The sequence below is a fragment of the Cuculus canorus genome, chromosome 2 (assembly GCF_017976375.1).
Source record: "Cuculus canorus isolate bCucCan1 chromosome 2, bCucCan1.pri, whole genome shotgun sequence".
In the NCBI taxonomy this organism is placed as follows: Eukaryota; Metazoa; Chordata; class Aves; order Cuculiformes; family Cuculidae; genus Cuculus; species Cuculus canorus.
This window is the reverse complement of record NC_071402.1, coordinates 92,630,569-92,658,203: the sequence shown is the minus strand read 5'-3', so window position 1 is coordinate 92,658,203 and position 27,635 is coordinate 92,630,569. Positions and strand designations below refer to the sequence as shown.

The following is a 27,635-nucleotide window of genomic DNA, read 5'->3' as shown; positions in this document are numbered from 1 at the left end:
TTCCATCTGTAAAAAAAGAAAATGCTTGCCAAGTAATGGGAAAAAAGATGGAGGAAGGTGGCTATAGATTATAGTTAACTGAAAGAAATTACAGAAAATGGAGGAAACAAAAGAAATTTTAAAAGGCAATTTGCAGAATAATTTACCTGAAGGGACCATTCACCTGCAGTGAACCATGTAATGAATGGAAAGACCAGCTAGGTTTCTCCAAAATGAGAAATGAAAAACCTACACGCTAACTTCATGTTGCTTTCTGATCCCCTGCATCAAGAGTACAGACTGTCCAGCCTGACTATGAAAAAGGGAAAGCCCAGGCACTGCCCCCCCACTACGGGGAAACCAGTCCCCTGCAACACTCAGCCTGGAGGCAAGAAGGCTCAGGTAACCCCCACCAAGCATACCCGGCATCACATGGGTGTCAGGGTTCCATATCTGGAATAATTGGCAGTGATGCTTCTTTTTGTCTAAAGTGGTCCGGCAAGCTCATCAGACCACCATGGTGCAGATATTACTGCAGAAAGTTGCTTTGCCCAAGAAAGCAACTCCATCTAGTCTAAAAATGTAGCATTTTAGCTGCTTAGAAGTACAGGTCAGTGTTGAATGTACCTTCCCAGTTTGCCTTTTAGCATTACATCTCCATTAGGTCTTTCTCCTTCCTCCAAGAGATTTTTCCTACGCAACTCCCCACGATACCACTGTTCTGGAAATGAAGAAATGACAACTTGAGAGGTCAGAAAACAAAATTTCTAGGCACATTGAGCTAAACAAAGAAAAAGTAAGGACTTCCATCCCCAAATTCTTATGCTAATAGAACTAATTTGCCAGTAGGGTAGGAAGAAGAAATGGAGGAATACCGCCGGTTTAAAACTTGGATATTTTGAAAGCTGCCTAGTACTGGGGGATGGAACCTATACTCAAATGATGTGTGCTGAGCAAGTGAGCTATGTAGACACAGGAGATTGAAAAGGGTGACACAATTCATTATCATCCTCATTATTAACTAACAAGTATCTTTAACTTTTTGGACATTTGAGTATTTCTGAAAAATCTGGGGTTTGTATTTTTTGTCTTGAGTAACAGCATTCTACTGGAACCTTTCAATAAACATGAAATCAAGGTTAAAAACAAAGCACCATGTAAGCTAACATGAGCAGCTGGCTAGTTGGCTTCAACACACAAAACTTTGTAATGCTATCATCAGACTGCTAAACAAATCTTACTTGTAAAGCTTGCTATATAAATACCAGAGTTTTAAAAATCTTTACAGTATATTTTCTTGCTTTTTGTATTTTTATGAAAACAATGTGGTAAGTGAAACTTAGCCCACAGGAATTTAGCTAATAGCATCATGTTTCAGTAGTGGATTGTTCAGCATTTTAAAAATTCAAGCCATGTGAAGCTGGAATTTACAAAAAGAATTAGTGTATTTACAAAAATGAATTGGTGTCCAGCAAGTTTATGATGTCTTTTAGGGTTATTTGCTATATACCTCACTTGGCTCTTGTTAAACTCACGGGGCAATTCTGCTACCGGGTTTTTTTAATTACAGACAAGAACTTCTTTAGGTGAGCAACATCAGTTTGGTAACTGGCCCATCTACTAACCTAAAAATAAATAAATCTATTTTTAAAAAAACAACCCAAAACCCAAGAGATCACCCAGAAAGACTGAAAGACCGATGCAAAGTTTTAGAATTTAGGAATTTATAACACTACAACTGTTTACAGAACGGAGATTTCTTACCTGTACTCCAAATCACGTTGATGCATTTGGTGTGTAGAATAAAAATTAAGATTTACAGTCTCCAAAGTTTAAAAGAAAAAGAAATGTGTTGGAGGGGAATGAAGCCAAAGAAAAAGACTAAAAAGATTCACAGCAGATGTGAAAGCCGAAGAAAATTTTGAAGTTGTAGATTTCTCCATTTTATATTAATTTTAGATAACCACAACTCGGGCTTCAAGTATTAAAACATTAAGACAAGCTGTGGGAAGTTTGGGCTGTTAATATTACTAGTATTAAAGTTGTCATTGTAGCTGCCATTAAATCATTACATTATGCTCTTAAACACAAGCCTTCTAAGCAGAACTTTGTACATCAATTAAGAAAATGCAGCCAGTTGTGTTAAGATGCTACTTTTTGGGTGTGGACTTGTTTCTAATAAACATCACAGCTGTTTAAGCATGGTAAAAATCTATGGTAGCAATTACCTCACCCTATCATCAGTAGCACTAGAACAAATAAAACCGTTCTAGAGGGTATTGCAGTCTTTCTTTACTTTGCTTCCTTTCATACACAAGTATCTGGGACAAGATATCTGTACGTTACCTTTTTTCAATAAAAGATCAAATGGATAAAGTCTAATGCTGTATGTAGTTTTCTTTCCAAAATATATAAATGTAAAGGCAATACACGCTTCTGTAACAAAAAGGCTGAAATGAAAAGCTTCTTTTCTGGTTTATATAGCTGCAGGATTGACTTTAAAAGCGTGTTTCTCAAGCAAAGCAGCATCCTGAAGAAAGATGCGCTCCCTTTGGTCCCTGAGCAAGCAGCTTCTTTTCCATTAATTATCCCTTTCAAGCACGGTTTGTGGTCCTCTCTCAAGCACGTGAGAGCAGCCCTTCACCAGCCTGCGTCCTGTACTATGGCAGGCATCTTCATCTAACAAATTCCAATTGTTATGGCAAAGCCACAGAGGATGGGGGAAAAGGCGCTTTCAAACCTCAGCCACCTGTGGCTCTGGCTTCATATGGACTACAAGGGCTCTACTGAGGTAAAGTACCATCTGTCCCCCTGCTTTGTACCAAATAGCAGCCTTTTAATGGCAAAGTTTAAAAGGTGAAGTATTGAATGGATGCTTCCCAGACGTAAGAGGTTGCTTGACAACATTTTTCAACTGCGTACCTGCCACATGCATTCATATGTCATGCATATGATGGGTGCACCTATACATGGTCATCATTTGTGGTCAAAGCCTGCCACGCCAGTCCGTGCTGTAGCCATGTCTGCCCACCCAGTTCTGTCCAGAGACATTGTTTAGTGCTTGCTCCTCTTCTGAAAGCAGGTTACCTCTTGGCTTTTCAAATACACTACATGCAACATACAAGGCATGAGGAAACTTGACTGTTTTTCATCTACTGATCCTAAAGTAGTTAATATCCTTGTTTGAGGTACAGACTACTATCTTTAAAAGCAGAGGCAAGCTTTTCTCCAAGCTCTGTAGCTGGAAACCAGAGCTACTCTATAGACACTGATGATGTCACGGAGCAGAGTATGATTTCTAAGCCTGTTTGTTGTTTTCTTTTTTCCTGAGGCCTTTCTGGGATTTTTTTTTCCAGATTTCTAAGGGGTTTCTTTGTGTCTTTTTTGGGGAAGCTATATAATACAACCAAGCCACTCTCATTTTCACAGAAGTGGATAGTGCATTCTGAGAGAGATCATTTAGCAGGATGCCCGATGCATTTCTAGAGATGCAGAAGGCCTTCTGAAGAGATGGACTACACATTTCGGAAAATTCACGTCTTCCGTACCCTTACCAATAGAAGTCACATGCAGATTAAAAAAAAAAGGGAATAACTGGGACTTTTAAAATTGGAGTAGTTCCTCTGAGCACACAGGGTGAAAAATTAGTCCAGGCATGTTAAAGCCCCACTGCCTAAGAAGTAATAAAACTGGTATACGGTGGTGTCCTGTTTCTGGATAGCTGCCTTAGGTGTTCTAGCTGTGTAAAGTAAATACGAAGGGTTAATCCGTAACTGTTTAAGTGGCACTACAGTTGGGATTGTGCAAAACAGAAAATGCATTTCAACACGCCTCCTCCATGGGCTTGCAAGAATCCATATGCAATAAGAGGATTAGTAGGATGATACAGGCGTGAATAAGTATCACACAGAAACATTGTTCACTTGGATTAAACTCATTCAAACAATCAGAAACCAAATGAAGTTTACACAACCCCTATTAGCTTCACCATGCCTGCTGGTACTTGTGATGGCATTTGGGAGAAGCCAGTTTCGGGTACTTATGCTGGCATTTGAGCAAAACATCAAGGTCTTTAAGGACCACAGCCAAAGAGGGTTCTTTCAACAGAAAATTAGCAGTGGGTCTGCTCGTGGTGTTGTGTAAAATGAGCAGGGAAGCAGGTGCATGAGGATGTTCTTGGAGGTCCTTTCACAAGGCCCACAAACATCACTGCAGCTCCTGGGCCTCTTTGTTCCAGCCTGTTGCTTTTCCTTCAGTTTCCTGTTTCATAGGAAGAGCGAGCATAGCACTTCTCTCTTGTCTTTATGATAAAATGAAGTGTTAAGTGACTGGGTCGCAGTGCTTGTCCTGCAATTCCACACCATATTGCAGTTTGGCTGAAGCACTGGCAAGTTCTGTCTACAGCCTTTCAGTCTTCATGCCTGTGAAATGTCAGAGAGCATTACAGAAAGTACCAACAACTGACAGACACAAGGTCCCGGTAACAGAATTCAGACTTAAGTGCTGCACCTCTGCAAAACTAATAGAATCATAGAATCATTAAGGTTAGAAAAGACCTCTATGATCATCCAGTCCAACCACCAGCCCAACACCACCATGCCCACTAAACCATGTCCCAAAGTGCCACATCTACACATTTTCTTAATACCTCCAAGGAAGAAGACTCCACTACTTCCCTGGGCAGCCAATGGTTCCAATGTTTCGCTGCTCTTTCAGTAAAGAATTTTTTTCTAATATACAATCTAAACGTCCTCTAGTGCAACTTGAGATGATTTGCTCTCATCTATCACTTGTCACTTGGGAGAAGAGCACCCACCTTGCTACAATCTTCCTTCGGGTAGTTGTAGAGAGCAACAAGACCTCCCCTCAGCCTCCTCTTCTCCAGTCTAAACAGCCCCAGTTCCCTCAGCTACTCCTCATAAGACTTGTGCTCCAGACCTTCAGCAGCTTCATTGCCCTCCCTTGGACACGCTATTGTCTTTCCTGTACCAAGGGGCCAAAAACTGAACACAGTATTCAAGGTGCAGCCTCACCAGCATCAAGTGTAGGGACGTAATCACTTCCCTATTCCTGATAGTCACATCATTTCTGACACAAGCCAGGATGCTGTTGGTCTTCTTGGCCACTTGGGCACACCGTTCACTCATGTTCATGTTCAGCCAGCTGTTGACCAGCAGTATTGAAACTATTGAAACACCAGACCCCTTGCTTGTACCAGACCTCTTATGAGTGACCGTAACTAGACTTGAAATACCCCAGAAGCAACCAAGAACATTGTTCTAGGGACTTTCCAGATAAAAGCACTAAAGCAGCTGTAGCTTCCTTTTCTTCCACAGTCTCATCTCTTCGGAAAAGGGATTAGTTTCACAAACCAGTCCTACAGGCCACATCACAATCAGGCACACAAACACAGCAAGATTCCAGGAAGCCTGACATTAGCCTCATGGCCCTTTAGGAGAAGACATCTGGAAGGATATCTGTGGAAAATGGGTGGCAGCACCACAGGATGAGGTGGGAGCCCATCACTGGGAAGGAAGGACAGCTGTGGGACAATGTTAAACTGAAGACACGAAAGGGCATGAGCGCAGGGAAGGAACATCACAGGGTAACTGCCGCACCATTGTCACTGATGGTAGAGAAGAACTTCCATGCACCTAATATATACCTGTATTAGTGTTCAAACACACCCTTTCAGGTGAACCCATGGTTAAATGTTTTGCTATGTGTGGTCACCTCCTGTTGAATCTTTGCCTGAATTCTGTCCATATGAGTGAAAGTACCATCTCACCTTCAAGTCTTGCCTTTGAACTTCATTTCACCCAGAAGGCACTTCTGATGTTTTATTTCAATAAAGGAAATGGGCATATTCTGTTTCAGAAAATAAAATGTTGTTTTCTTGTACTTTCATCTCAGTACACTGTGTACGAATGGTCAAATCCTTCAGATTCCAGAAAACCAATTCCCATAGCTCCACACAGTTGACTTGAGGAAGAAGCAATTAATCTCTCAACAGTGCTTAAACCATCACAAAGTCACCACACCAGATAATGAAGAATGGGGTGGGAGGAGGGGGGAGATATAATTAAGACATCTTCCCGTTTTTGCTCAGCAAGACTGAGTGGCCAGCAGATATGAAGCAGATATGAATCTGAATTTCTAAAACAATATTCTGCCTTTCCCTGCATGGTGCCACTATTACTTACTGTGTTGAAAAGCTCTCCTCCTTTTCTTGCCCCTCACTCTCAAAATCATTAAAAAATAGGAAGTTCAAACTAATGTTGAGAATTCAGCTTAAAATGAGACCTCACTGGCAAAATTACTCCCTGCGTCAGACACTAAATATGCAATTTTTATTAACCATGCCTTCTGTACACAGTGGAGAAATGTGGGTTACAAAGGAACAAGAAAAAACGTCATTATTCTTTTTATAACAGAAATATATATATTTTAGAATGCATACAGCTAAGTTTTCCCCCTACAACAATATTAGCAATGTGCATTTCAATAAATAGCTTACAATAAATAATAAAAGAAAAATGTGACAGTAAAAAAACCCTTCAGACATCATTGCAGCCATGAATACAACAGACAATCTTCTGTAAAAATCCTAAGTATACAGTGGCTTAGCTGATGGCTTTATTTGACATTTAATTATCATTACCATTCACGATGATAGTAAAGGTGAGGTGGCTGGAGAACAAGTCTTATGAGGAGCGGCTGGGAGAGCTGTGGTTGTTTAGCCTGGAGAAGAGGAGGCTGAGGGGAGACCTCATTGCTCTCTACAACTACCTGAAAGGAGGTTGTGGAGAGGAGGGAGCTGGCCTCTTCTCCCAAGTGACAGGGGACAGGACAAGGGGGAATGGCCTCAAGCTGCACCAGGAGAGGTTCAGGCTGGACATCAGGAAAAATTTTTTCATGGAAAGGGTCCTTGGGCACTGAAACAGACTGCCCAGGGGGGTGGTTGAGTCACCACCCCTGGAGGTGTTTAAGGGATGGGTGGACAAGGTGCTGAGGGGCATGGTTTAGGGAGTGTTAGGAATGGTTGGACTCGATGACCCATTGGGTCCCTCCGAACCTAGTGATTCTATGATTCTATGAAAGGCACTCTCTAAGACAATCTCGTGTAACATGGTGCCACCTTTAGGAAACGTGTGACACAGCTCTGGTTCCCAGAGCCCGTTTTACAGCACTCACTTTCTTTCAAAGTTTTGGCTTCTCACCACTTCCCATGCTGGTATTTACTCATAGCCTGCAATCTATTCTTCTGCTCTGCAAAACCTCTCGAACACCACCTGCACCCCGAGATGTGTTTGTGTCATCTAGATGTCCACAGGTGTGCACACACACCCCCCTGTACCCACACTTGTACGCACATGCACACCCCTGCACCCATGCATGCACCTATGTGCACGCAAACACTCCTGTTGCCCACACATCTGTGCACCCATGTGCATGCGAACCCCTGTGTCTATGCAGGCCCACCTCTGTGCCATGCACATCCTTGCACCCATGCATGAACAACTGTGCACACAAACACACCTGTGCTCACGTACACCCCTGCACCCCATACATGCACACCTGTACCTGCAAACACCTCTGTGGGCATGCATACCCAACCCTGTGCCCACGACCCTGCATCCATGCATGCACCCTTCATAGAATCATAGAATCACTAGGTTGGAAAAGACCTCTTGGATCATCAAGTCCAACCATTCCTATCTGTCACTAAACCACGTCCCTGAGCACCTCTTCTACCCGTCTGTTAAATATCTCCAGGGATGGGGACTCAACCACCTCCCTGGGCAGCCTCTGCCAGTGCTCGATGACCCTTTCCATGAAAATTTTTTTTCCTGATGTCCAGCCTGAACTTCCCCTGGTGCAGCTTGAGGTTATTCCCCCTTGTCCTGTCCCCTGTCCCAGCTTAGTGTCGTCTGTGAACTTGCCAAGGGTACATTCAATGCCTTCATGCAGCTCATTGAAAAAGACATTGAGCAGGACTGGACCCAGCACTGAGCCCTGGGGGACACCACTTGTGATGGGCCTCCAGCTGGAATTAATTCCCTTGCACACTCAAACACCCCAGTCCCCATGTACACTCACCCCTGTGCCCATGCATACCCCTGCACCAATGCATGCACCCCTGTGCACTTAAATGCCCTTGTGCCCATGAACACGCACTTTAATGCCCTTGTGCCCATGAACACCCACCTACGCGCACACAAACATGCATGCACCCATGCATGCAAACCTGTATGTGCAAAAACCCCAGTGCCCATGCACACCCACCCCTCTACACACAAACACCCGTGAACCCATGCATGCACACTTGTGCATGCAAACTAACCTGATCTCCTTCTATGACAAGGTAACCCATTTAATGGATGAAGGAAAGGCTGTGGCTATAGTGTACTTGGACTTCAGTAAAGCCTTTGACATCATTTCTGACAGTATTCTGCTTGAGAAACTGGCTACCACTGGCCTGGACAGGCGCATCCTCTGCTAGGTTAAAAACTGGCAGGATAGCCAGGCCCAAAGAGTTGTGGTAAAAATGGAGTTAAATCCAGTTGGTGTCCACCAGGGCTCAGTGCTGAGTCCAGTCCTGTTCAATATCTTTATCAATGATCTGGATGAAGGGATTGAACGTAAACTGTGAGGAAGCGTCGATTTTCTTGAGGGTAGGGAGGCTCTACAAACGGATCTGAACAGGCTGGATCAACGGGCTGAGTCCAATGGCATAAGGTTTAACAAAGCCAAGTGCATCTGGGACACAACTTGGGAGCTACAGACAAGTGGAAGAGTGGCTAGAAAGCTGCCTGGAGGAGAAGGACCTGGGGGTGTTGGTTGACAGCTGACTGAACATGAGCCAGCAGTGTGCCCAGGTGGCCAACGTGGCCAACGGCATCTTGGCTTGTATCAGAAACGGTGTGACCAGCAGGTCCAGGGAGGTTATTCTCCCTCTGTACTCAGCACTGGTGAGACCACACCTCGAATACTGTGTTCAGTTTTGGGCCTCTCGCTACAAGAAGGGTGTTAAGTCTCTGGAGAGTGTCCAGAGAAGAGCAACCAAGCTGGTGAGGGGGTTGGAGATCAAGTCTTACAAGGAGCGGCTGGGCGAGCTGGAGTGGTTTAGCCTGGAGAGGAGGGGGCTGAGGGGATACCTTATCATTGTCTACAATTATCTCAAAGGAGATTGTAGTGAGGTGGGTGTTGGTCTCTTCTCCCAAGTGACAAGCGATAGCATGAGAGGGAATGACGTCAAGTGGCACCAGGGGAGGTTCAAATTGAGTATTAGAAAACATTTCTTCACCAAAAGGGTTATCAGTCACTGGAAAAGGCTGCCCAGGGAGGTGCTTGAGTCCCCATCCCTGGAGGTATTTAAGAGACTGGTAGATTAAGTTCTTAGATATATGATTTCACAGAATCACAGAATCACAAGGTCAGAAAGGACCCATTGGATCATCGAGTCCAACCATTCCTAACACTCCCTAAACCATGTCCCTAAGCACTTCATCCACCCGTTCCTTAAACACCTCCAGGGAAGGCGACTCGACCACCTCCCTGGGCAGCCTGTTCCAGTACCCAATGACTCTTACTGTGAAGAATTTTTTTCTGATATCCAACCTGAACCTCCCCTGACGGAGCTTCAGGCCATTCCCTCTTGTCCTGTCCTCTGTCACTTGGGAGAAGAAGAACTACCTTTCAGGTAGTTGTAGAGAGTAATAAGGTCTCCCCTCAGCCTCCTCTTCTCCAGGCTAAACAACCCCAGCTCTCTCAGCCGCTCCTCGTAAGACTTGTTCTCCAGCCCCCTCACCAGCTTTGTTGCTCTTCTCTGGACACGCTCCAGAGCCTCAACATCCTTCTTGTGGTGAGGGGCCCAGAACTGAACACAGTACTCGAGGTGCGGTCTCACCAGTGCTGAGTACAGAGGGAGAATAACCTCCCTGGACCTGCTGGTCACACCGTTTCTGATACAAGCCAAGATGCCATTGGCCTTCTTGGCCACCTGGGCACATTGCTGGCTCATGTTCAGTCGGCTGTCAACCAACATCCCTAGGTCCTTCTCCTCCAGGCAGCTTTCTAGACAGACTTCTCCTAGTCTGTAGCATTACATAGGATTGTTGTGCTCCAAGTGCAGGACCCGGCATTTGGCCTTGTTAAATCTCATCCCATTGGTCTCAGCCCAGCGGTCCAGCCTGTTCAGATCCCTCTGCAGAGCCTCCCTACCCTCCAGCAGGTCGACACTTCCTCCCAGCTTAGTGTCATCTGCAAACTTGCTAAGGGTGCACTCGATGCCTTCATCCAGGTCGTTGATAAAGAGATTGAACAGAGCTGGACCCAGTACTGAGCCCTGAGGAACTCCACTTGTGACTGGCCTCCAGCTGGAGTTAACTCCATTGACCACCACTCTCTGGGCCCGGCCATCCAACCAGTTTTCAACTCAGGAGAGTGTGCGCCTGTCCAGGCCAGAGGCTGACAGTTTCTGCAGCAGAATGCTGTGAGAAACTGTGTCAAAGGCTTTACTGAAGTCCAAGAAGACTACATCCACAGCCTTTCCCCCATCCAGTAGTTGAGTGATTTTGTCATAGAAGGTGATCAGGTTAGTTTGGCAAGACCTGCCTTTCATGAACCCATGTTGACTGGGCCTGATCACCCGGTTCTCTTGCATGTGCTTCATGATAGCACTCAAGATTACCTGTTCCATGACCTTCCCTGGCACTGAGGTGAGACTGACAGGCCTGTAGTTCCCCGGATCCTCTCTGCAACCCTTCTTGTAGATGGGCACAACATCAGCCAGCCTCCAGTCTAGTGGAACTTCCCCAGTCAGCCAGGACCTCTGGAAGATGATGGATAGGGGTTTGGAAAGGACATCCGCCAGTTCCTTCAATACTCTTGGGTGGATCCCATCCGGCCCCATAGACTTGTGGACGTCTAGCTGGGCAAGCAAGTCTCTAACCGCCTCCTCTTGGATCACGGGAGCCTCAATCTGCCCCTCTAACTCTATGGATTTAGTATGGACAAGGTATGGTTGGCCTTGATGATCCCAAAGGTCTTTTCCAACCTAGTGATTCTGATTCTAAACACCCCTGGGCTCACATACGCCCACCTCTGTGCCACATGCATCCTTGCGCTTATGCATGCACAACTGCACACACAAACACCCCTACACCCACGCATCCACACCTGTGCACCCAAAGACCCCTGAACCCATGTATGCACTCCTCTGCATGCAAACATCCCTGCAGCTGTGCATCCACACCTGTGCACCCACACACACCTGTGCCCACAGGCCCACCTCTGTGCCATGCACATCCTTGTATGCATAACTGTCCACACAAACAACCCAGTGCACGCAAACACTGCTGTGCATGCAAACATCCCTGCAGCCATGCATCCACACCTGTGCACCCAAACACTCCCGTGCCCCCACACACTCTGTCACGCACATCCTTGCTCCCATGCATGCACAACTGTTTACAAACATCCCTGTGCACGCAAAGATCCCTGCACCCATGCATGGTCCCCAGTGCACGCAAACACCCCTGTGCCCACACATGCCCACTTCTGTGCCATGCACATCCTTGTGCCCATGCATGCAGAACTGTGCAAACACTCCTGTGCAAACACCCCTGCACCCATGCATGCACAACTGCACACACAAACACCCCTGTGCATGCAAATATCCCTGCAGCTGTGCAGGCACACCTCTGCATGCAAACACCCCTGTGCACATAAACATCCCTGCAGCCATGCATTCACCCCAGTGCATGCAAACACCCATGCATTCACAACTGTGCACAAACCCCCCAGTGCACACAAACACCGCTGTAGCAGTGCATCCACACCTGTGCACCTAAACACCCCTGTGCCCACACACACTCCTGTCATGCCCATTCTTGCGCCCATGCACACACCCCTATGCACCTAAACACTCCTGTGCTCAAATGCGTCTCTCCGTGTTGTACACCCCGTGCACACAAACACCCTTGTACCCATGCAAACATCCCTACATCAATGCATGCACCCCAGTGCACGCAAACACCCCTGAACCATGCATGCACACCTGTGCACAGAACACCTCTGTGCACGCAAACATCCCTGCACCCATGAATGCACGACTGTGCACCCAAACACCCCTGCAGGCACACCTGTGCACCCAAACAGCCCTGTGCACACTAGCACTCCTGCAGCCATGCACTCACCCCAGTGCACGCAAACACCCATTCATGCACAACCGTGCACACAAACACCCCTTTGCACGCAAACACCGCTGCAGCCGTGCATCCACACCCGTGCAGACAAACACCCCTGTGCCCACCCACCCCCACCTCTGTGCCACGCACATCCTTGCGCCAGGCATGCAGACCTCTACACGCCTTCCCGCCGCGCCCTCCGCGCCGCGCGAGCCCGGGGCGAGCGGGGCGGTCCCACCGCCAGCCCCTCCCGGCCCCGCGTCGTCGTCCCGGCGACCAGGCAGAGCGGCGCGGCGGGCGGGGGCTCGGGCGGCGGCGGCCGCAGTGAGTCGGGGGGTGGGGGGGAGCGGCCGTGCTCGCGTGCCCGGGCCGTGCTGGGAGGGGGCGCCCGGGGCTCCCTCGGGAGGGAGTCGCTGCTGGGGCTCTTAGAGTCGTAGAATGGTTTGGGTGGAAAGATCATCCAGTTCCACCCCCCCCTCCCCCCGCCATGGGCAGGGACACCTCCCACTAGATCAGGCTGCCCAAGGCCCCATCCAACCTGGCCTTGAACACCTTGGGATGGGGCAGCCACAGCTTCCCTGGGAAACCTCTGCCAGTGCCTCACCACCCTCATCATGAAGAAATTCCTCATGTCTAGCCTAAATCTGCCCCTGTGCAGTTTATACCCATTGCCCCTAGTCCTGGCACTCCAAGCCTTTATGAACAGGTTCCCCCGAGTTTTCCTGTAGCCCCTTTCAGTTACGGGAAGGTCAATATAAGGTCTCCTCAGAGTCTTCTCCAGGCTGAACAAGCCCAACTCTCTGAGCCTGCCCTTGTACGGGAGGTGCTCCAGCCCTCTGATCATCTTTGTGGCCTCCTCTGGACCCGTTCCAACAGCTCCACACCCTTCTTATATTGAGGATTCCAGAACTGGATACAGTATTCCAGATGAGGTGTCTCAAGAGAGGACCAGAGGGGCAGAATCACCTCCCTCACCCTGCTGCCCATGCTTCTTTTGATACAGTCCAGGATGCAGTTGGCCTTCTGGGCTTTGAGTGCACGTTGCCAGCTCATGTCAAGCTTCTCATCAACCAGCATCATCTGTCTCTGAGCAGGATGGTCTCTGCAAGCCCCTAGGCTGGTTTGATTGTGGGATGGGTCTCTTGTGGTGTTTCCTTGCGTGTACAAGGAGCTAATCCACTCTTCGGTGCCAGGTTTGGGAGCAAGAGTTGTGTTTGGATCTAGGCATATGGATATGGGGATCCTGCCTGCCTTGGCTCCAGTGAGGCTGGTCTGGGCCTTGGCAGCCTGGCATGGTCAGGGTTAATGCGAGGAGGTGAATCATTATGGGAGTCAAGGTGAAAATTCCAGGACAGGTGGTCCTGAGTTTCACAGATGGAATAAGGGATAGGAGACTTGTGCTGCTCTTGCCACCATAAACATATATTAAGGAGTGTAACCATGCACACCTGGGAGACAACTTGGCACTTTATCAGGGGGTGCAGGGATAGGAGAAGGAGTAACGGTTTTAAGCTGAAAGAGGGAAGATTTAGATTAGATGTTGGGAAGAAATTGTTTACTGTGAGACGCTGGAACAGATTGCCCAGGAAGTTGTGGATGCCCCATCTCGGGAACTGTTTAAGACCAGGTTGGAAGGGGCCTTGAGCAACCTGATCTAGTGGGACGTGTCCCTGCCCATCGCAGGGGGGTTGGAACTGAAAATGGAATCTTTAAGGGCTCTTCCAACCTGAACCATTCTATAGTTCTATGATAACTGAATGTTACCACGTGAAACTAAAATTGGGATGGGAACAGGCATGTATTGAAACTTACAGTGGTGTGGAGATGATGGTATGTAGTCTGACTTCCCTTGGGACATGGTCCAAGGCTAGAGATTTGAAAGTCCAGCAGCAGTTCTCATTGAAACCTTTGTTGTCCTGAAACTCACTCTGCTGCTCATTGCATTTTTAGGAAGAGGTTTCACAGAAGTGGGAAAACCTAAGGTGGCTGTCATCAGGCAGCGGCACCCAGACAGGTCACTGCTGAAACATCCTGAAAAAGGTTGTGTGGATCATTTTGGTTTCAAGGCAAAGCTGGTTTGGAATAAAATGACAGAAACTATTTCCAGCCAACTGGAGTTTCTGCTTTTTTATGCGCCTTGTCCTGAGTGCCAGATACAAATAAGTGAAAATCTTATTAGACCCTTGAAGAGTTTTTTTTTTTTAAAAAAAACCCAAACTAATTTGAGACAGTATATTCAAAAGTACAAAATATTTCTTATTAATGTTATTAACTTCTGGTTGTAGGCAAGCAGTCATGCTTTTAAATAACTGCTGGTCTTTGATTAGAGTAATGGATTAGTAGTTAATCTCCAGAACTGGATCCACCTGTCATGGGATGTGATTACCGTCAGCTTTAGTAATATACAGTCAGGACAAAGGAGGTTCCAACAATTTGTCTGTTGGTTTGTGGTTGTTTTTTAACTTTGAAAATATGTATCAGCATAATGCTGTCGGTTTTGATCACTGAGAGTAGTGCTATGGTCTGTGAACAGTTTGGGGGATTTCAGCAGTTACTGGAAACAGGTTGGTGAAATTAGTTTCTGTTTTGCTTTATCTGTGTGAGAGGTCTTTATTGGGTCATCCAATCTAGTTGGTATTTTAATTTGCGAGTAGCTTGTTTAGCATGCAAATTTCAAACTTTTGGTAATGTGTAATGCTTGTATGATAGATGATTTGCTATTATTCATTACATTTTGAAATGTAATTCAGATGTTTAAAATAATTTAAGTTTTTTTCTAGTGCTTAAAATAAAACACCAGTAATACAGTAAAAGTGAAATGTTGCTTAAATTATGAAATATTTGTTTGGATTCTCTAAGTTTATGCAAATGACTAGGTTCTTTCAAGATACTGTATTTTGTCCTCTATTTGTCCCCTGCTTAAATCCTTTAATTCTGTGTGAAGAGATTATGGGCAGTATGTCATTAAGCGTATAAAGCAAGCTGTTGTTTACAGTAAGATTTCTCCTTTCAGTTTGGTAACTGTTATGACAATTTTATGTTTTAAAGCTTCATATAACCGAGGAAATAATATCACATAAGCTTCATGATGGAAAGAGCCACTTCAGAGGCTTGCATTAACCAGAAAAGCTAGATTGAGCCCTTGCTTTTCCTCAGGTTGGTACACAAGAGGAAACAGAACTGCAAATTTGAAAAAAATAAAGACCGTAGAGAAAGGAATGTGCTGACATTTCGGTACTTTCCTGAAGTGTTTTCATACCCTAAGAAAGACAATGTACAGCAGAAGAGGAATAAGGCAATAAAATGTTTTACAGAACAGGCAAAATGCACAATTATGTCTGTGATGTATTACATTACGTTGGATTTCTGGAGGGAAGAAATGCTTTGTGATGCAGTTTCAAGTGGATGTGCCAAAATAATAGAACTGGACAAAAGGGATAATTGTAGAAGTGTAATTAATTTATATTCAAAAAGTTACTTAGAAAGCTAAAAGGACCTAGGCACTAAAATTAGAGGGCTTAAAGTCAAAACTTGAGATTTGTGTCTAGATCTGGGTCTGTTTATTGCCTGTACAGAGGGGTTTATCTTGGTATTTTGATTCACTTCATTAAGAAAGCAAAAGGGCAGGTATGAAATGCATGCAAGTTCTCACAATTTTTTTATGTATGTAACTCCAAGAGTTCAGGCTAGGGCCACCTTTGGAAGATATTGCTGAATGCTACTTAAAAAAAACCCATGTCTTAAACGATGTATATGATATTTGTTGAAACGGAGAAATGCAGGGACCCAAATCTTGTTACACTGAACTTCACTTCATGTTATATCTCTCTATATACCTATACATAAAATGCCTACACAGTTTATCGTTGCTGGTGGTTTAGAGCGGATGCCCGGATTTAAATTGTGCATTAGAATACTTTCAGAAAGTTTTTGGGTTTTGTTGTTTGTTTTTGTTTTTTTTTTTTAATATATACATACATATAAAGCTAACAGTTGAAAACTTACAAGATATGAGTAGTTAATATGTATCTTTGTTTGGTTTACACGCCTGATCATCTGCTTGTTACCGGAGTCAACAAATAGCCTTGTTTAAGAAAGGCATTATTCGAAGTATTAGAGGCTAGAGGGCATGCAGGAACTTTGAGAATAAGATATAAAACTGAATTCTGAGGGGAAAAAAGAGGCTTAAATATGTGAATGTCCAATTTAAAGCCTAGAATTAATTTGAATTGTCTGTGACTGTTACTTTTTGTTAGATCTGGTTTTTAGTTTTGTTATAGCTTTGCTATTAATCAGTGATCTTATTTTACTGTAGCAAAGGCCTTTTGGGGGATGGATAAAAAACTGCTTTATATTTTTCACTGCTAAACTGGTGATTGTCTGGTGCAAAGACTGAAGATTGAGATGTTCACTTGGTCACTTGTTGCTGACATCTTGACAGCTGATGCAAAATTTCTCCCTTGTGACAGAAGCAAAAGTGAGCTACAAGGTGCACGTTACACCTTCTTCAAAGAAGTAGCATTTCAAGTAATAACAGCTTAAGTACATCAGTGTATTGTCCAGGCAGACGTTTCCTTTACACAGCTGGCAGTTGTACTCAAGAATGCTGCCTTCACACTTATAAGAGGCCAATTTTAATGTTGAATTTTGCCAGGTTCTTTTCCAAATGGCAGTTTGGATGTAGTCTCCCATACCAATGCAGATGAGCTCTGTACTTCTCTGTGCAGGCCTTGTAAAACCAAAGAATAAACTTAAATCTTCAGCTGTTACTGTGCCTAATCTTGTGGCTACAGACTAAGAATTATGTGAATGTCAGACTAAGATATCAAAGTACATTCATAACAACTCAGTTTACCTTGGTGAAGAATGCAGGGTTTATCTTGCTTCTTCATGTCTCTTCCTCACTAACTTTAAACACAGCCAGCCTGCTTGCACTGCCAGTTCAAATCGCAGCGTTCAGACCCTAGGTTTACTATAGCACCCTGTGCAAAATTTAGGTTCTTCTCTTTTACCAAACTTCAGCCTGGCATTCTTTACCCATTAGAATCCTGCTGCTGTCTGTAAATTGGGAATAAGGAGTTCCATCAGAGGACACCATCCCTAAACACACTTCTTGGGTTCTACGGAATTGTGACTGTAATCTTGATTTTTCCGGTCCATGCTTCCTCTAACCCTAATCCTAGGCTAGGCACCCTCTGTGGTTTGAAGGATTTAAAGGAACCAGTTATATTGAAGTGTTCTATTTAGAGAACACATACAAATCTGAGGTTTGTTATTGCTAGATACAAATAATATTGTGTCCCTTTTCTTGAAATACCATAAAATTACATGTCTCTCTCTCTCTATATTTTTTTTTTTCCAGGACCTATGTGAGAATGACCACGTTCTGTGTCTCTCAGACTTTGTATCTGGATCTCAAAGTAGCTATAATTTGGGGTAGACTACTGAATATCCTGCTATGAGAAGACATTCACCGACATAAAACAGCCTGGAAGAAGTTTTAAGGAAGTCAACAAGCATAGAATTGTTTAATAAAATAGAAGACATTTAGAATTTCACAAACTTTTGGCTATCCGAGTCTTAAAAAAAAAAAAAAAAATGAACCGTTACACACTAATGAAACAACTAGGTGATGGCACCTACGGCAGCGTGTTGATGGGAAAGAGCAATGAATCAGGAGAACTTGTGGCTATTAAAAGGTATTTAATGTCTACCTTCAGTAGTAAAGGTACTTGCAAGAACGTAAAGATTTTCACTTTTAACTGTACTGTCGTCTGTCATCTGTGTAGAATAGGAAAAAGCTCCCTTTTATTAACACAACAATTTTTTTTAATTAAGATGATTAACAGGGTGATTGTGGATCAGACTTCTGCCAAAAGATCAGTAGTGAGATATGTCAGTCTGTATAAGTTGCTGATTTCTCTTGGCTTATAAAATTGCATGTTGCTTTTGTTCAGTTTGAACGTGCTTCTTTCTAAATATGCTAGGCTAAAAACCCAAGGAAAAACAAAGCTGAATGTACAGTTGATTAATTAGGCAGGTTTTTTTATTTATATGAATTGTAAGAATACCTTTCTTAATGGGTATATTTGAAATACCTTGCAAACCCTGCATTAAGTTTCAGATATTGCTACAATGATAAGTACCAGGCAGCAGTGTGGTCAGGTGAATAAATTGGATCTAATAAAGTTGTGTCGTGCATTATCATCTCTGTTGTCATACTTACCTAAAAAATTATTACAAAACAACAAAAAATTGTACTAGAGAAGTAGGGAAGTTTCCCTTGTTCCTACACTATTGCAAGCAGGATATAAAGCGTGAGATACCAGAAACTATATGTTGCTGAGATTTTTTTTTTCTCCATTTACGGATTTACTGCAGAAGGATAATTGTAATATAATTGACTGACTTTTGTTTTAAGAATTTTTGAGAATTTCCGGATTCTCCACATACTGGTAGTGCTGTTAGCTGTTAATTTTATTAATCTGAACTTAAAAAAAAAACAACTGGATTTTATTATTTTCATTATTTTTAGGCAAAACGAACAATATTTTGTGGGAAGTGTTTAATTCTCATGATTTCAGTTTTTTTGTGTGATGGGGGCAGTTTTTGTTGAAGATGCATTTATTTTAAATTAAAATCTTGGGTTTAAATCACCTCCCTCATAGTGCTAGAATTTTACAGAAACACAGCAAATAACATGACCTTTACAACCTTGTCCCAGGATGGAAGCAGCACCAAATACTCATGTTTGTATCCATGCAAGACTTAAAAATACATTTATTACACTATTCTATATAACAAATAGCTTAGACACCATTGTATATACGTGAGTATTGCCTAAAAAATAAAAAAAGGAACCCATTTTGTTCACTGTTTAATATCTTGGAAGAGGTTTGGGAAAGTGACTGATTAAGTCAGATGGTTAACTATAATGTTAAACAGTTAAGATGCTTTTCAGGTTCCAAAAATGTAGTTTTATTGTTTTCCTAGAATGTCCAATTTAGTCATGAAGAGATGATTTCTCTGATTTCAAGTATCCATGTTCTATGTGCAGTGCTGCTTTCCTTGTTATTAAGGGCATAATTCAAATGATAAACAGGATTTTGCATCCCTGTTGTTTTTAGAAATACCTTGTATCATCATGGCTCTCTGGCTAACTACTCCTCTAAAATCATGTTTGCCATCATTAGTCACCAAACACCTAAATTTCTAGCAAATTTAAGAGTTGAGATTAGTTTTATGTTACTGATGGGTATTTAGAATATTTTAAATTTATTTCAAATACAGCTAATGCTATATTTGGAAAATAACACGTTTAGAGACTTGTTCTGAAAGCACTCTGTACTGCTCACTGAAAATACTTTATCTTGGATTTTCATTTCAGAATGAAAAGAAAGTTCTATTCATGGGATGAATGTATGAATTTGAGAGAAGTCAAGGTAAAGTGATAAACATGCCACACTTAGAAATAAGTGTCTAGTTAGGCTTGCATGCAGGAAAATTGCATCTGCAATGTCCAAGCATAAGGCCAAACTCTTTGAACTCTTTACATGGAGGTGACAGGTTCCAAAAAAACACAGGCTATTGGAACTCCTAAAGTTGCTTCTGCTTTGTGGAATATTCCACTGTTCTCAAGCAGTGGCCATACCTCATGGGCAAGCCTCACACCTTTGAGAGAAGATAAAGAAATTTATTTTATGTGTGTTTCTGTGTTTTACCAGCGTCCTTCTTCATTTTACTGACAAGATTTCTGGGTGGATATCCAGTCATATCTTGTGTTTGGGGTGTTTGTAGAAAGCACTGGGAGTTTGGGCCAGCCAAATGATAGAATAACACTTGAAAACCTGGGCTTAAATTGCAAGTCATCCCATGTTTGGATGCATTATTTTCTGTATGTGCAAAATTCTCTTAAGAAAGGATATCCATAATTTAGGTTTAACTTACTGGAGATTGCACTTAATTAGTATCTCCAAAAAGAACACTTGTAAGAGTGTATCCTTGTTCATGAAAATTTCATAACAAAAGATTGCTGGAGTTTCTTAATCAGTTCTGTGAGCAAGAGCTGTTTACTGCTTTAGAACTGTCTTTCATGATAGGGAATTAGGTTTTCGTGTTAATCTTCACCTAGCTGTGATGTAACCTCTAGAAATAGAAGTTTTTAACAGCTATTAATATCTTTGCTGCTTTTACTTTGACTCTAATTTAATATGATATTTTGTTATTCTTCAAAACAGATTACAAGATAAATAGAGATGGTAAGATGGATGTGTTTTGTAAATTCTGTGCTAGAAACTTTTACATGTTAAGAATTTAGCTCTGGTAAGGAATTAAAGTCACTGTCAAGTTATCTGAAGCTGTATTTTACTCTGTTACAGTCTCTGAAGAAGCTAAATCATGCCAATGTAATAAAATTGAAAGAAGTCATAAGAGAGAATGACCACCTTTACTTTGTATTTGAATACATGAAGGAAAATCTCTATCAGTTAATGAAGGACAGGTATGTCTTTTTCGCAGAACAAATAGTGTGCCATCATGCTTTATTTAATGATTCTTATGCGATCTTAAAGAACACATTGAACTTTCTGGTTTTGGCTCTCCTTGCAGCCCTGCTGGCGTGAACAGGATTTGCTGCACCTGCTTATCTGAGGGTAGAATTCTGCATTGCTCCACATTACGATATTGCGTATTGTAATACTTTTGGAAATAACGGATTGTTCGGTTGTTAACATGATAGTTTGCATGTCTGGTGTGTAAAGCCATAAGAGAAAATCCAAATAATTTTTTTTGTTAGTTTTGACTTTAATATATGAAGGATTGGAGAAACACTGTACATTCTGCTTTTGCTCGTGAACATGGCTTAAGGTGGAGATGGTCATCAGCATATACGTGCATGCTCGTAAGAAATACCTGTATGGACTGTGTGATGCTGCAGTCTTGGACAAACAATACATAGCAAGGTTTGCACGGTGGACTTTGGAATAGGACCTGCCTTTTTACTAACATTCTTCTTTGCTGAATTCTTTTGCTTTTAATGCATGCTTCCTTCAGACATTGGCATGCACATTTATCTCCTAATGTGCAAAACTCTTAGGTTTGCATCTTAAGATAGCTGCTAGCAATATTAGCACAATGTTACCCTACAGATGAGAAGCATTTTTCTCAATTAGGGTTCTGTTAGGGGTGCCACTGGATAGCACAGCTACCACAATACTATGCTCTGCAGTCTCTTCCTCGTTACATTACTGTGCATCCCATGTACATATGGACAAGCACTCTACTAGCCAACCAGCTTCTGCAGAGAGATAAGATCATGAACCTCTCTGCAGAGAAGTCCCTCTGCAGCACTTAGTGAATGAAATTAAGGCCTGACAGCAAGAGAGTTTTGAGATGAGGGCCAATCATGTATCTCTTACTTTGTGCACAAGGCTTGATGGGTCTGTCTTCATCTATTCATGATGTTTTATGCAAAACAAAAAAATATGTATGTTCTGAAAAAACATTTTTTTTTAATTACGCGAAGTTGTTAATCTTTCTTCACAGAAACAAGTTGTTCCCTGAGTCAGTCATCAGAAACATGATGTATCAGATATTACAAGGGCTAGCTTTTATCCATAAACACGGTAGGTAAACTAGAGCTTAACTGTGTAGCACTATTAGAAAATAAGATAATGCACCATAATAACATGAATAAATATATGTAGCAAAAGCTTTTATCACTAATAAAACTTATCTGCTTCAAATATGGTGCACTTTTAAGCCGTATCTGAAGTTACAACTTGTTGTTCTGTAATCTGTATTCCTCTTTCTGAAAGCATTGGATAATTTTCATATCCTGTTCAATACTACTTTTCCACCATCATTACCAGACAAAGAAACAAGCTAAAGAAACCTGCATGATGTGCTGTACTGTGCATTTCTATTTCCTCAAAAAGTTCTATTTAAGGAATATTGATACTTCACAGATGGCAGTTTCTGCTGTCTTGAGATGCTATAACTCATATGATACCCTTCATGTTTAAAAAAAACCAAAACCAACTGAAATAACTTGTTCACTAAGAAATTCAATCTCCTTATCAAATACAACCTTGATTTAAATACTTAGAGATGAGACTTTTCTAGCAATTACAAGCACAATCTAAATAAGAGGTGTTGTGCGTTCACAACAACAAAAAGTTTCACAGCATTTACAAACCTTTTAATTCTCATGTTTAATATCTGTCTGCAAACTGTCGTAATTTACTGTCATGCTCCACTCTGATTTTGTACTTGCCCTTGAATTCACATTGATGTTCCTAAAACTTTCCAAAGGCAAGAAATGTTAGCTGAAAATTAAGTAAACAATGTTCCCAGTGATCTCTGGCTTTCATGTACCCTGGCAAGGGCTCTTGGTGAATTCAAATAATTTATTCTATTCAGTATTATCAAATACCTAGAAACAGCCTTTCTATGCCTTTTCTGCTCAAGAACATATACTGTTCTCTGTTGATTAGCATCCGCTTTTCCTCCCTCATTTTTACACGAAATAAATCAGAAAACTAGGATTTAAGAAAACTTGCCATTTCTAAGTTACAGTATTAATATTTTGTTTTGACTAGGAGTATTTGGGAATGAAAGGTATGATAAATTTGAACATTTACATTCAACTAATAATTTCATCCAGTTTCTTAGAGTGGTTGTTGGTTTCTGCATGCAGAAATTGCTTTATTGTAGCAAGTAAATTTCAATCAAATTGATTTATATGGTAACGAACGGTGTAGGCCAGTTAAACAGCAGAATTGATTTACTTAGCAACTTAACCACTGTCCAGGTATACAGGTGCTCAAGCCAACAGTAAGCATTCAAGAAACTTTGTTTCTGTATTACTAATATTAGCATTCCTGAGCTGAATTTTGGCATCCTTTATATGTCTGAGTCTTCAAATTTTGTCACAATGATAAATAAACCTCTTAAAAATTGTTCACGGAATTTTATAAATCAAGTGTCAGATGCTCAATTTTCTAATATCCAAAACTGACAAACAAAACAGTTGGAGTTTTCGCAGAAGGTTTCATTCTGAAATTGGTTTATTTGATACTGCTGCAATAGTCAGCTCACTTTCTTTTGTGTGTTAGTGACAGTTTTCATTTTTTAATTTAAGAACAATTGGTGTAATAATCATGAGAGGGAAAATGTGTGTGCTTATTGGGGGTGTTTTACCATTCATTTACTTTGAATTTAATTTTAAAAAAAAAAAAAAAAAACAAAAAAACCCTGTATAGAGTTGGGGTGGTTCAGCCTAGAGTAGAGAAGGTCAAAGAGACCTTATAGTGACCTTCCAGTACCTGAAGGAGCTACTGTTTACAAAGTCTGGGGTGGGATTGTTTACAAAGGCTTGTAGTGATAGGACCAGGGGCAATGGGTATGAACTGGACAGGGGCAGATTTAGGCTCAACATAAGGAGGCATTTCTTCACCATGAGAGTGGTGAGGCAGTGGCACTGATTGCGCAGGGAAGTTGTGGATGCCCCATCCCTGGAGGTGTTCAAGGCCAGGATGGATGGGGCTTTGGGCAGTCTGACCTAGTGGGAGGTGTCCCTGCCCATGGTAGGGGGCCGGAACTGGATGATCTTTAAGGTCCCTTCCAACCCAAACTATTCTATGATTCTATAGTCTTCCAAAACATCCCAAAGTAAAGTTTGGATTACTGTATTAGAGGTTGCTGTTTAAGAAGCGATGACACAATAATTCCCCATTCTTTTCTTCTTGATATTCTACAGGATTTTTTCATAGAGATATGAAGCCTGAAAACCTTCTCTGTATTGGACCAGAACTTGTGAAAATAGCAGATTTTGGTTTGGCTAGAGAACTAAGATCTCAGCCACCTTACACGGATTATGTTTCTACCAGGTGGTAAGTATGTTAAGAAATTAATACGTTATCTTATCCAATTACTTTTTGCTTACCATTTAAATTTATCTATTATTTCTTTTCATCCTTATAGGTACCGAGCTCCTGAAGTTTTGCTAAGATCATCTATTTATAGTTCACCTATTGATATGTGGGCAGTTGGCAGCATAATGGCTGAGTTATACACGCTAAGGCCTCTTTTCCCAGGCACAAGTGAAGTAGATGAAATCTTCAAAATTTGCCAAGTATTAGGGACTCCAAAGAAGGTAAGACTTCTAGAAAAAAATGGCACCATAGTATTTAAAAAAAAAAGAAAAAAAATAATAAAACATTGAATTTTATCTCCCTTTCAGAATATACATATAAATTCCTGCTTTAGTAAGTTTCCTGCACACTTAAAGTTTTCTCAACTGTATTTCTTTTAAGCTCCCATAAAGGCATGTAATACTAGTCATTTGCTGTATATTAGCATCCATTTTATATCATACTGTTATTAGTAGCCTTGCTGTCCTCTGATGAAAGCCAGACAAAATTGTTTACTTCAGTTATTCAAAGCTATTCATATTGCAAAGAAAATCGGTAGTCTTTCAGGATTTCATTTTTCCAAAGCCAATTTGCTTTCCTTTCCTGAAAGTGTAATTATTCGAGGCTGGTACCCAGAATTTGGATCTTGTAGAAGGTATGGTAAGTAAGATGAATTATGCTTTTCTTATTTTTGAAGCATAAAGGAAATAGTTGATCTCAAATGCATGTCATAAAATATTATTAGTGATAAAAGGTAATGCAAGAAAAACGTGCAGTATTTTAGAGAGGAAACAGTTACTTTCGATTATTTTCTGGAAGGGCCAAATAGTATTTGAAATTACAAGGAAGATTTGTGTAGGGCATATAAAAATGTATGCAATTTTATTTATTTCAGTTAAAAAGTTGTGTTCAGCAGCGAATACATGAGCATGCAAGAAAAGAATAAGTTTACCTTCATAATTTTGAATAAACTGAAAAAAGACCATGTAATATAAATATTTTTTGAAGAATAAGAGATGGCAGAGGTATATCAGTACTTCATGTCTCAAAACCAGAACTTTTTGAAATAACTGACTGAGCATAGAGTCTCTAGATCTGGGAAACCTAAGGTGGGAGATAAAAGCTTTAATTTTATTAGCATTTACTGATATAAAATAAAGCATAATTCTTTTCCAGTATCTGTTATCAATAGAGAAGTGAGGAACAGAAAACTTAAAATATGAATAGATTGAGCTTAGCTGGAAATATGTAGAGCTTTAAGATGTGGGAAAACATCCAAGAGAATGTCCCGAGAAACAGGTGCAAACTCATGACAGAGCAGAGTAGAGAAGGTCAGAGGTGAGGAGTTACAGATTATATGTTGTGGAAGAGCAAATTTAGTCTAGATGTCTAATTGAAAATTGCTGCGGTGTGTGTAAAACAGTGCTTGGTATGACTATCGTGCATCAGAAATAATGTGTAATACAAGCAATATTTTAAGACTTGAGTTTTCAAACACAGATATTAAGCTTCTTAGGCAGCTCACAAATCTAGGATAGCAAGAAGAACGTTTTGATGTATTTTAAGAATATGTGTGAAAGAGAGCAACATACCAGCTTCTGGCAGGTTTTTCAATGTATAGCATAAACAAATTCAGGAAGCGCAGAGGGAGCTGAGATTTTCACTGCTTGCAGTAGCAGAGCAGCATTAAGCTGACTGCTGTGGCTTTTCTCTAAACTGGTAGGCAATCGAACAGAAGGATATCATGACTCTAAACTGTCATTCCCTGATTAGCAAGCTGATTGCTTGGGAAAGCAGGGAGCATTACCAGCTGAGTATTTCAGAGGGAATTGTAGCCCCTTCTAAAGACCATAAGGGTTAGAAACACTGTAAATCAGCCCCCTACGTCAGGGAGTTGTAATTAGTTTCTTTGTGTCCCTGTCACCTGCTGGGCAGACTTGGGAATTTTGACTCTTTATGACAATGCTAAGGCATTTTTCAGGGAAATCACCATGTAAGAAGAGTACTTAAATATTATGATAGGAATTATCACAACAAATGATGCATTTGTTACAAGTGAAGTATTGTTCTGCATTCTGAAAAACACCAACAGTTATGTTAATAGTGTGGGTTTGTAGTTAGTTTTTCAACAGTATTCTTTTTCAGACATAAATTTTCATTTATTCCATTATCCTGCAATAATGAATTACAGGAATTACACCCCAAACCTATTTTCATTCCAATTTGCCTTCCTTTGTTTTGAGTCCCTAATACCATTCTAATGACTGCTGTGAGTTTGGGTTTTTTAAATAGTGATAGGCAACTATTTTGCTTTGTTTTATAAATAAGTTGCTTATAAAATTTCATAAATAAATCACAGTTAGTACTGGCATGATGGTGCACTAGGAGTATGCCAATTTAATGAAAAGCTGATGATGATGTGAAAAGAAGAGATTAATTAAAAGCATTTTCATTAGTTGAAGGTTGGCAATGGCACTTTAATTAAAAATTAATTTTTTCATACATTGAAATGTGTTTTTCATTTTTGCACTTGTACCATTTTCATTCTATCCCTCTACATCACCAGTTTTAACACCCAGCCCTTGCTATGTCGTTCTAAATCACTCCTTTATCACTACCTCTGCCAGACAGAATGTCACCAGCTCTGGTGAAGGAAGGAGATGGAATGGAGGAGAAGAGAGTCTACCTCCATTAATTTAAATGAACCAGTTGTTCTCTGGGGTGGAATAGGAAGTCAGCTGAAGTCTTGAGACTTACTCTAACTAGACTTGATTTATAATTATATCTGAGTTCTTTGATTAGCATAGACTGTGTTAACAGAGCTAAAACTGTAGATTATTAGTGTACATAAAAGATGAGTAATAGCTAACATGATTTCTTAAGTCTAGTTTCTATCAAATCAATGCAATTTACTCCTGTAGCAGCATAACAGGCTTTATGGACAGAAGAGAAACACTAATCATGCATTGCCCTCAGTAAAGCTTCTGACACTGCCCCTCGTAACATTCTCATGAGCATAATTGTATAAACAAACTGCATAATATGTGCACACCTGATTTGAAAGGGTTATTTAGAGGATAAGCTTTACTGGTTCGCATTCAAAATGAAAAATAGATTGTATTATAGGCCTTCTGATGGAATAGATTTTGCTTCTAAGTTGGTAAGTAGCAGGCTGGAAAGGACTGAGTACATTAGAAGACAAGATCAGAATTCTGTTTTTTTTAATAAAAGTAAAGATGTAGTTTTTAAAAATTTCTTTAGTAGAGTGCTATACTGAGGCAGGACTAATCAGCCGTGTAAATATCTGAGGGTAACTATCCAGCTAAAATTTCTGTAGAAGAGCATGTATGAGCTTTATAGGGCATTGTATGTCAACTGTATTTTGCTGCAACAGACAAATACCATACCTGTGTGTAGAGAAAGGATTATTGTCCACGGATGTACGAACTAATTTTTGTTCTGCTTGCCATATTATACCACTTATAAGTTCTGTCTTTCAAGAGAGAAAAGTCAGAGTCCAGTGAATAAGACAAACTTAAAAAGCCTATATCCA

General features: G+C 41.4%; 1 protein-coding gene across 6 annotated transcripts in view; it reads left to right on the top strand.

The window, feature by feature from the left end:
* Positions 1 to 12,428: 12,428 nt before the first annotated feature.
* Positions 12,429 to 27,635, top strand: part of MAK (male germ cell associated kinase) — a 34,207-nt gene continuing 19,000 nt past the window's right edge. For 3 of the 6 annotated variants that reach the window (XR_008448537.1, XR_008448536.1, XM_054058906.1), the window contains exons 1-7: positions 14,546 to 14,734; positions 17,533 to 17,869; positions 19,558 to 19,612; positions 20,549 to 20,670; positions 21,714 to 21,793; positions 23,929 to 24,061; positions 24,153 to 24,324. Coding sequence is in view for 4 of the 6 variants with exons in the window: in XM_054058906.1 (XP_053914881.1) it covers positions 17,769 to 17,869; positions 19,558 to 19,612; positions 20,549 to 20,670; positions 21,714 to 21,793; positions 23,929 to 24,061; positions 24,153 to 24,324 (663 nt within the window). In the remaining 2 variants the exon portion in view is untranslated. Of the gene's footprint in view, positions 12,495 to 14,544; positions 14,735 to 15,166; positions 15,188 to 17,532; positions 17,870 to 19,557; positions 19,613 to 20,548; positions 20,671 to 21,713; positions 21,794 to 23,928; positions 24,062 to 24,152; positions 24,325 to 27,635 lie in introns of those variants that run through there. The other 3 variants (XM_054058907.1, XM_054058909.1, XM_054058908.1) reach the window with 3 other exon arrangements.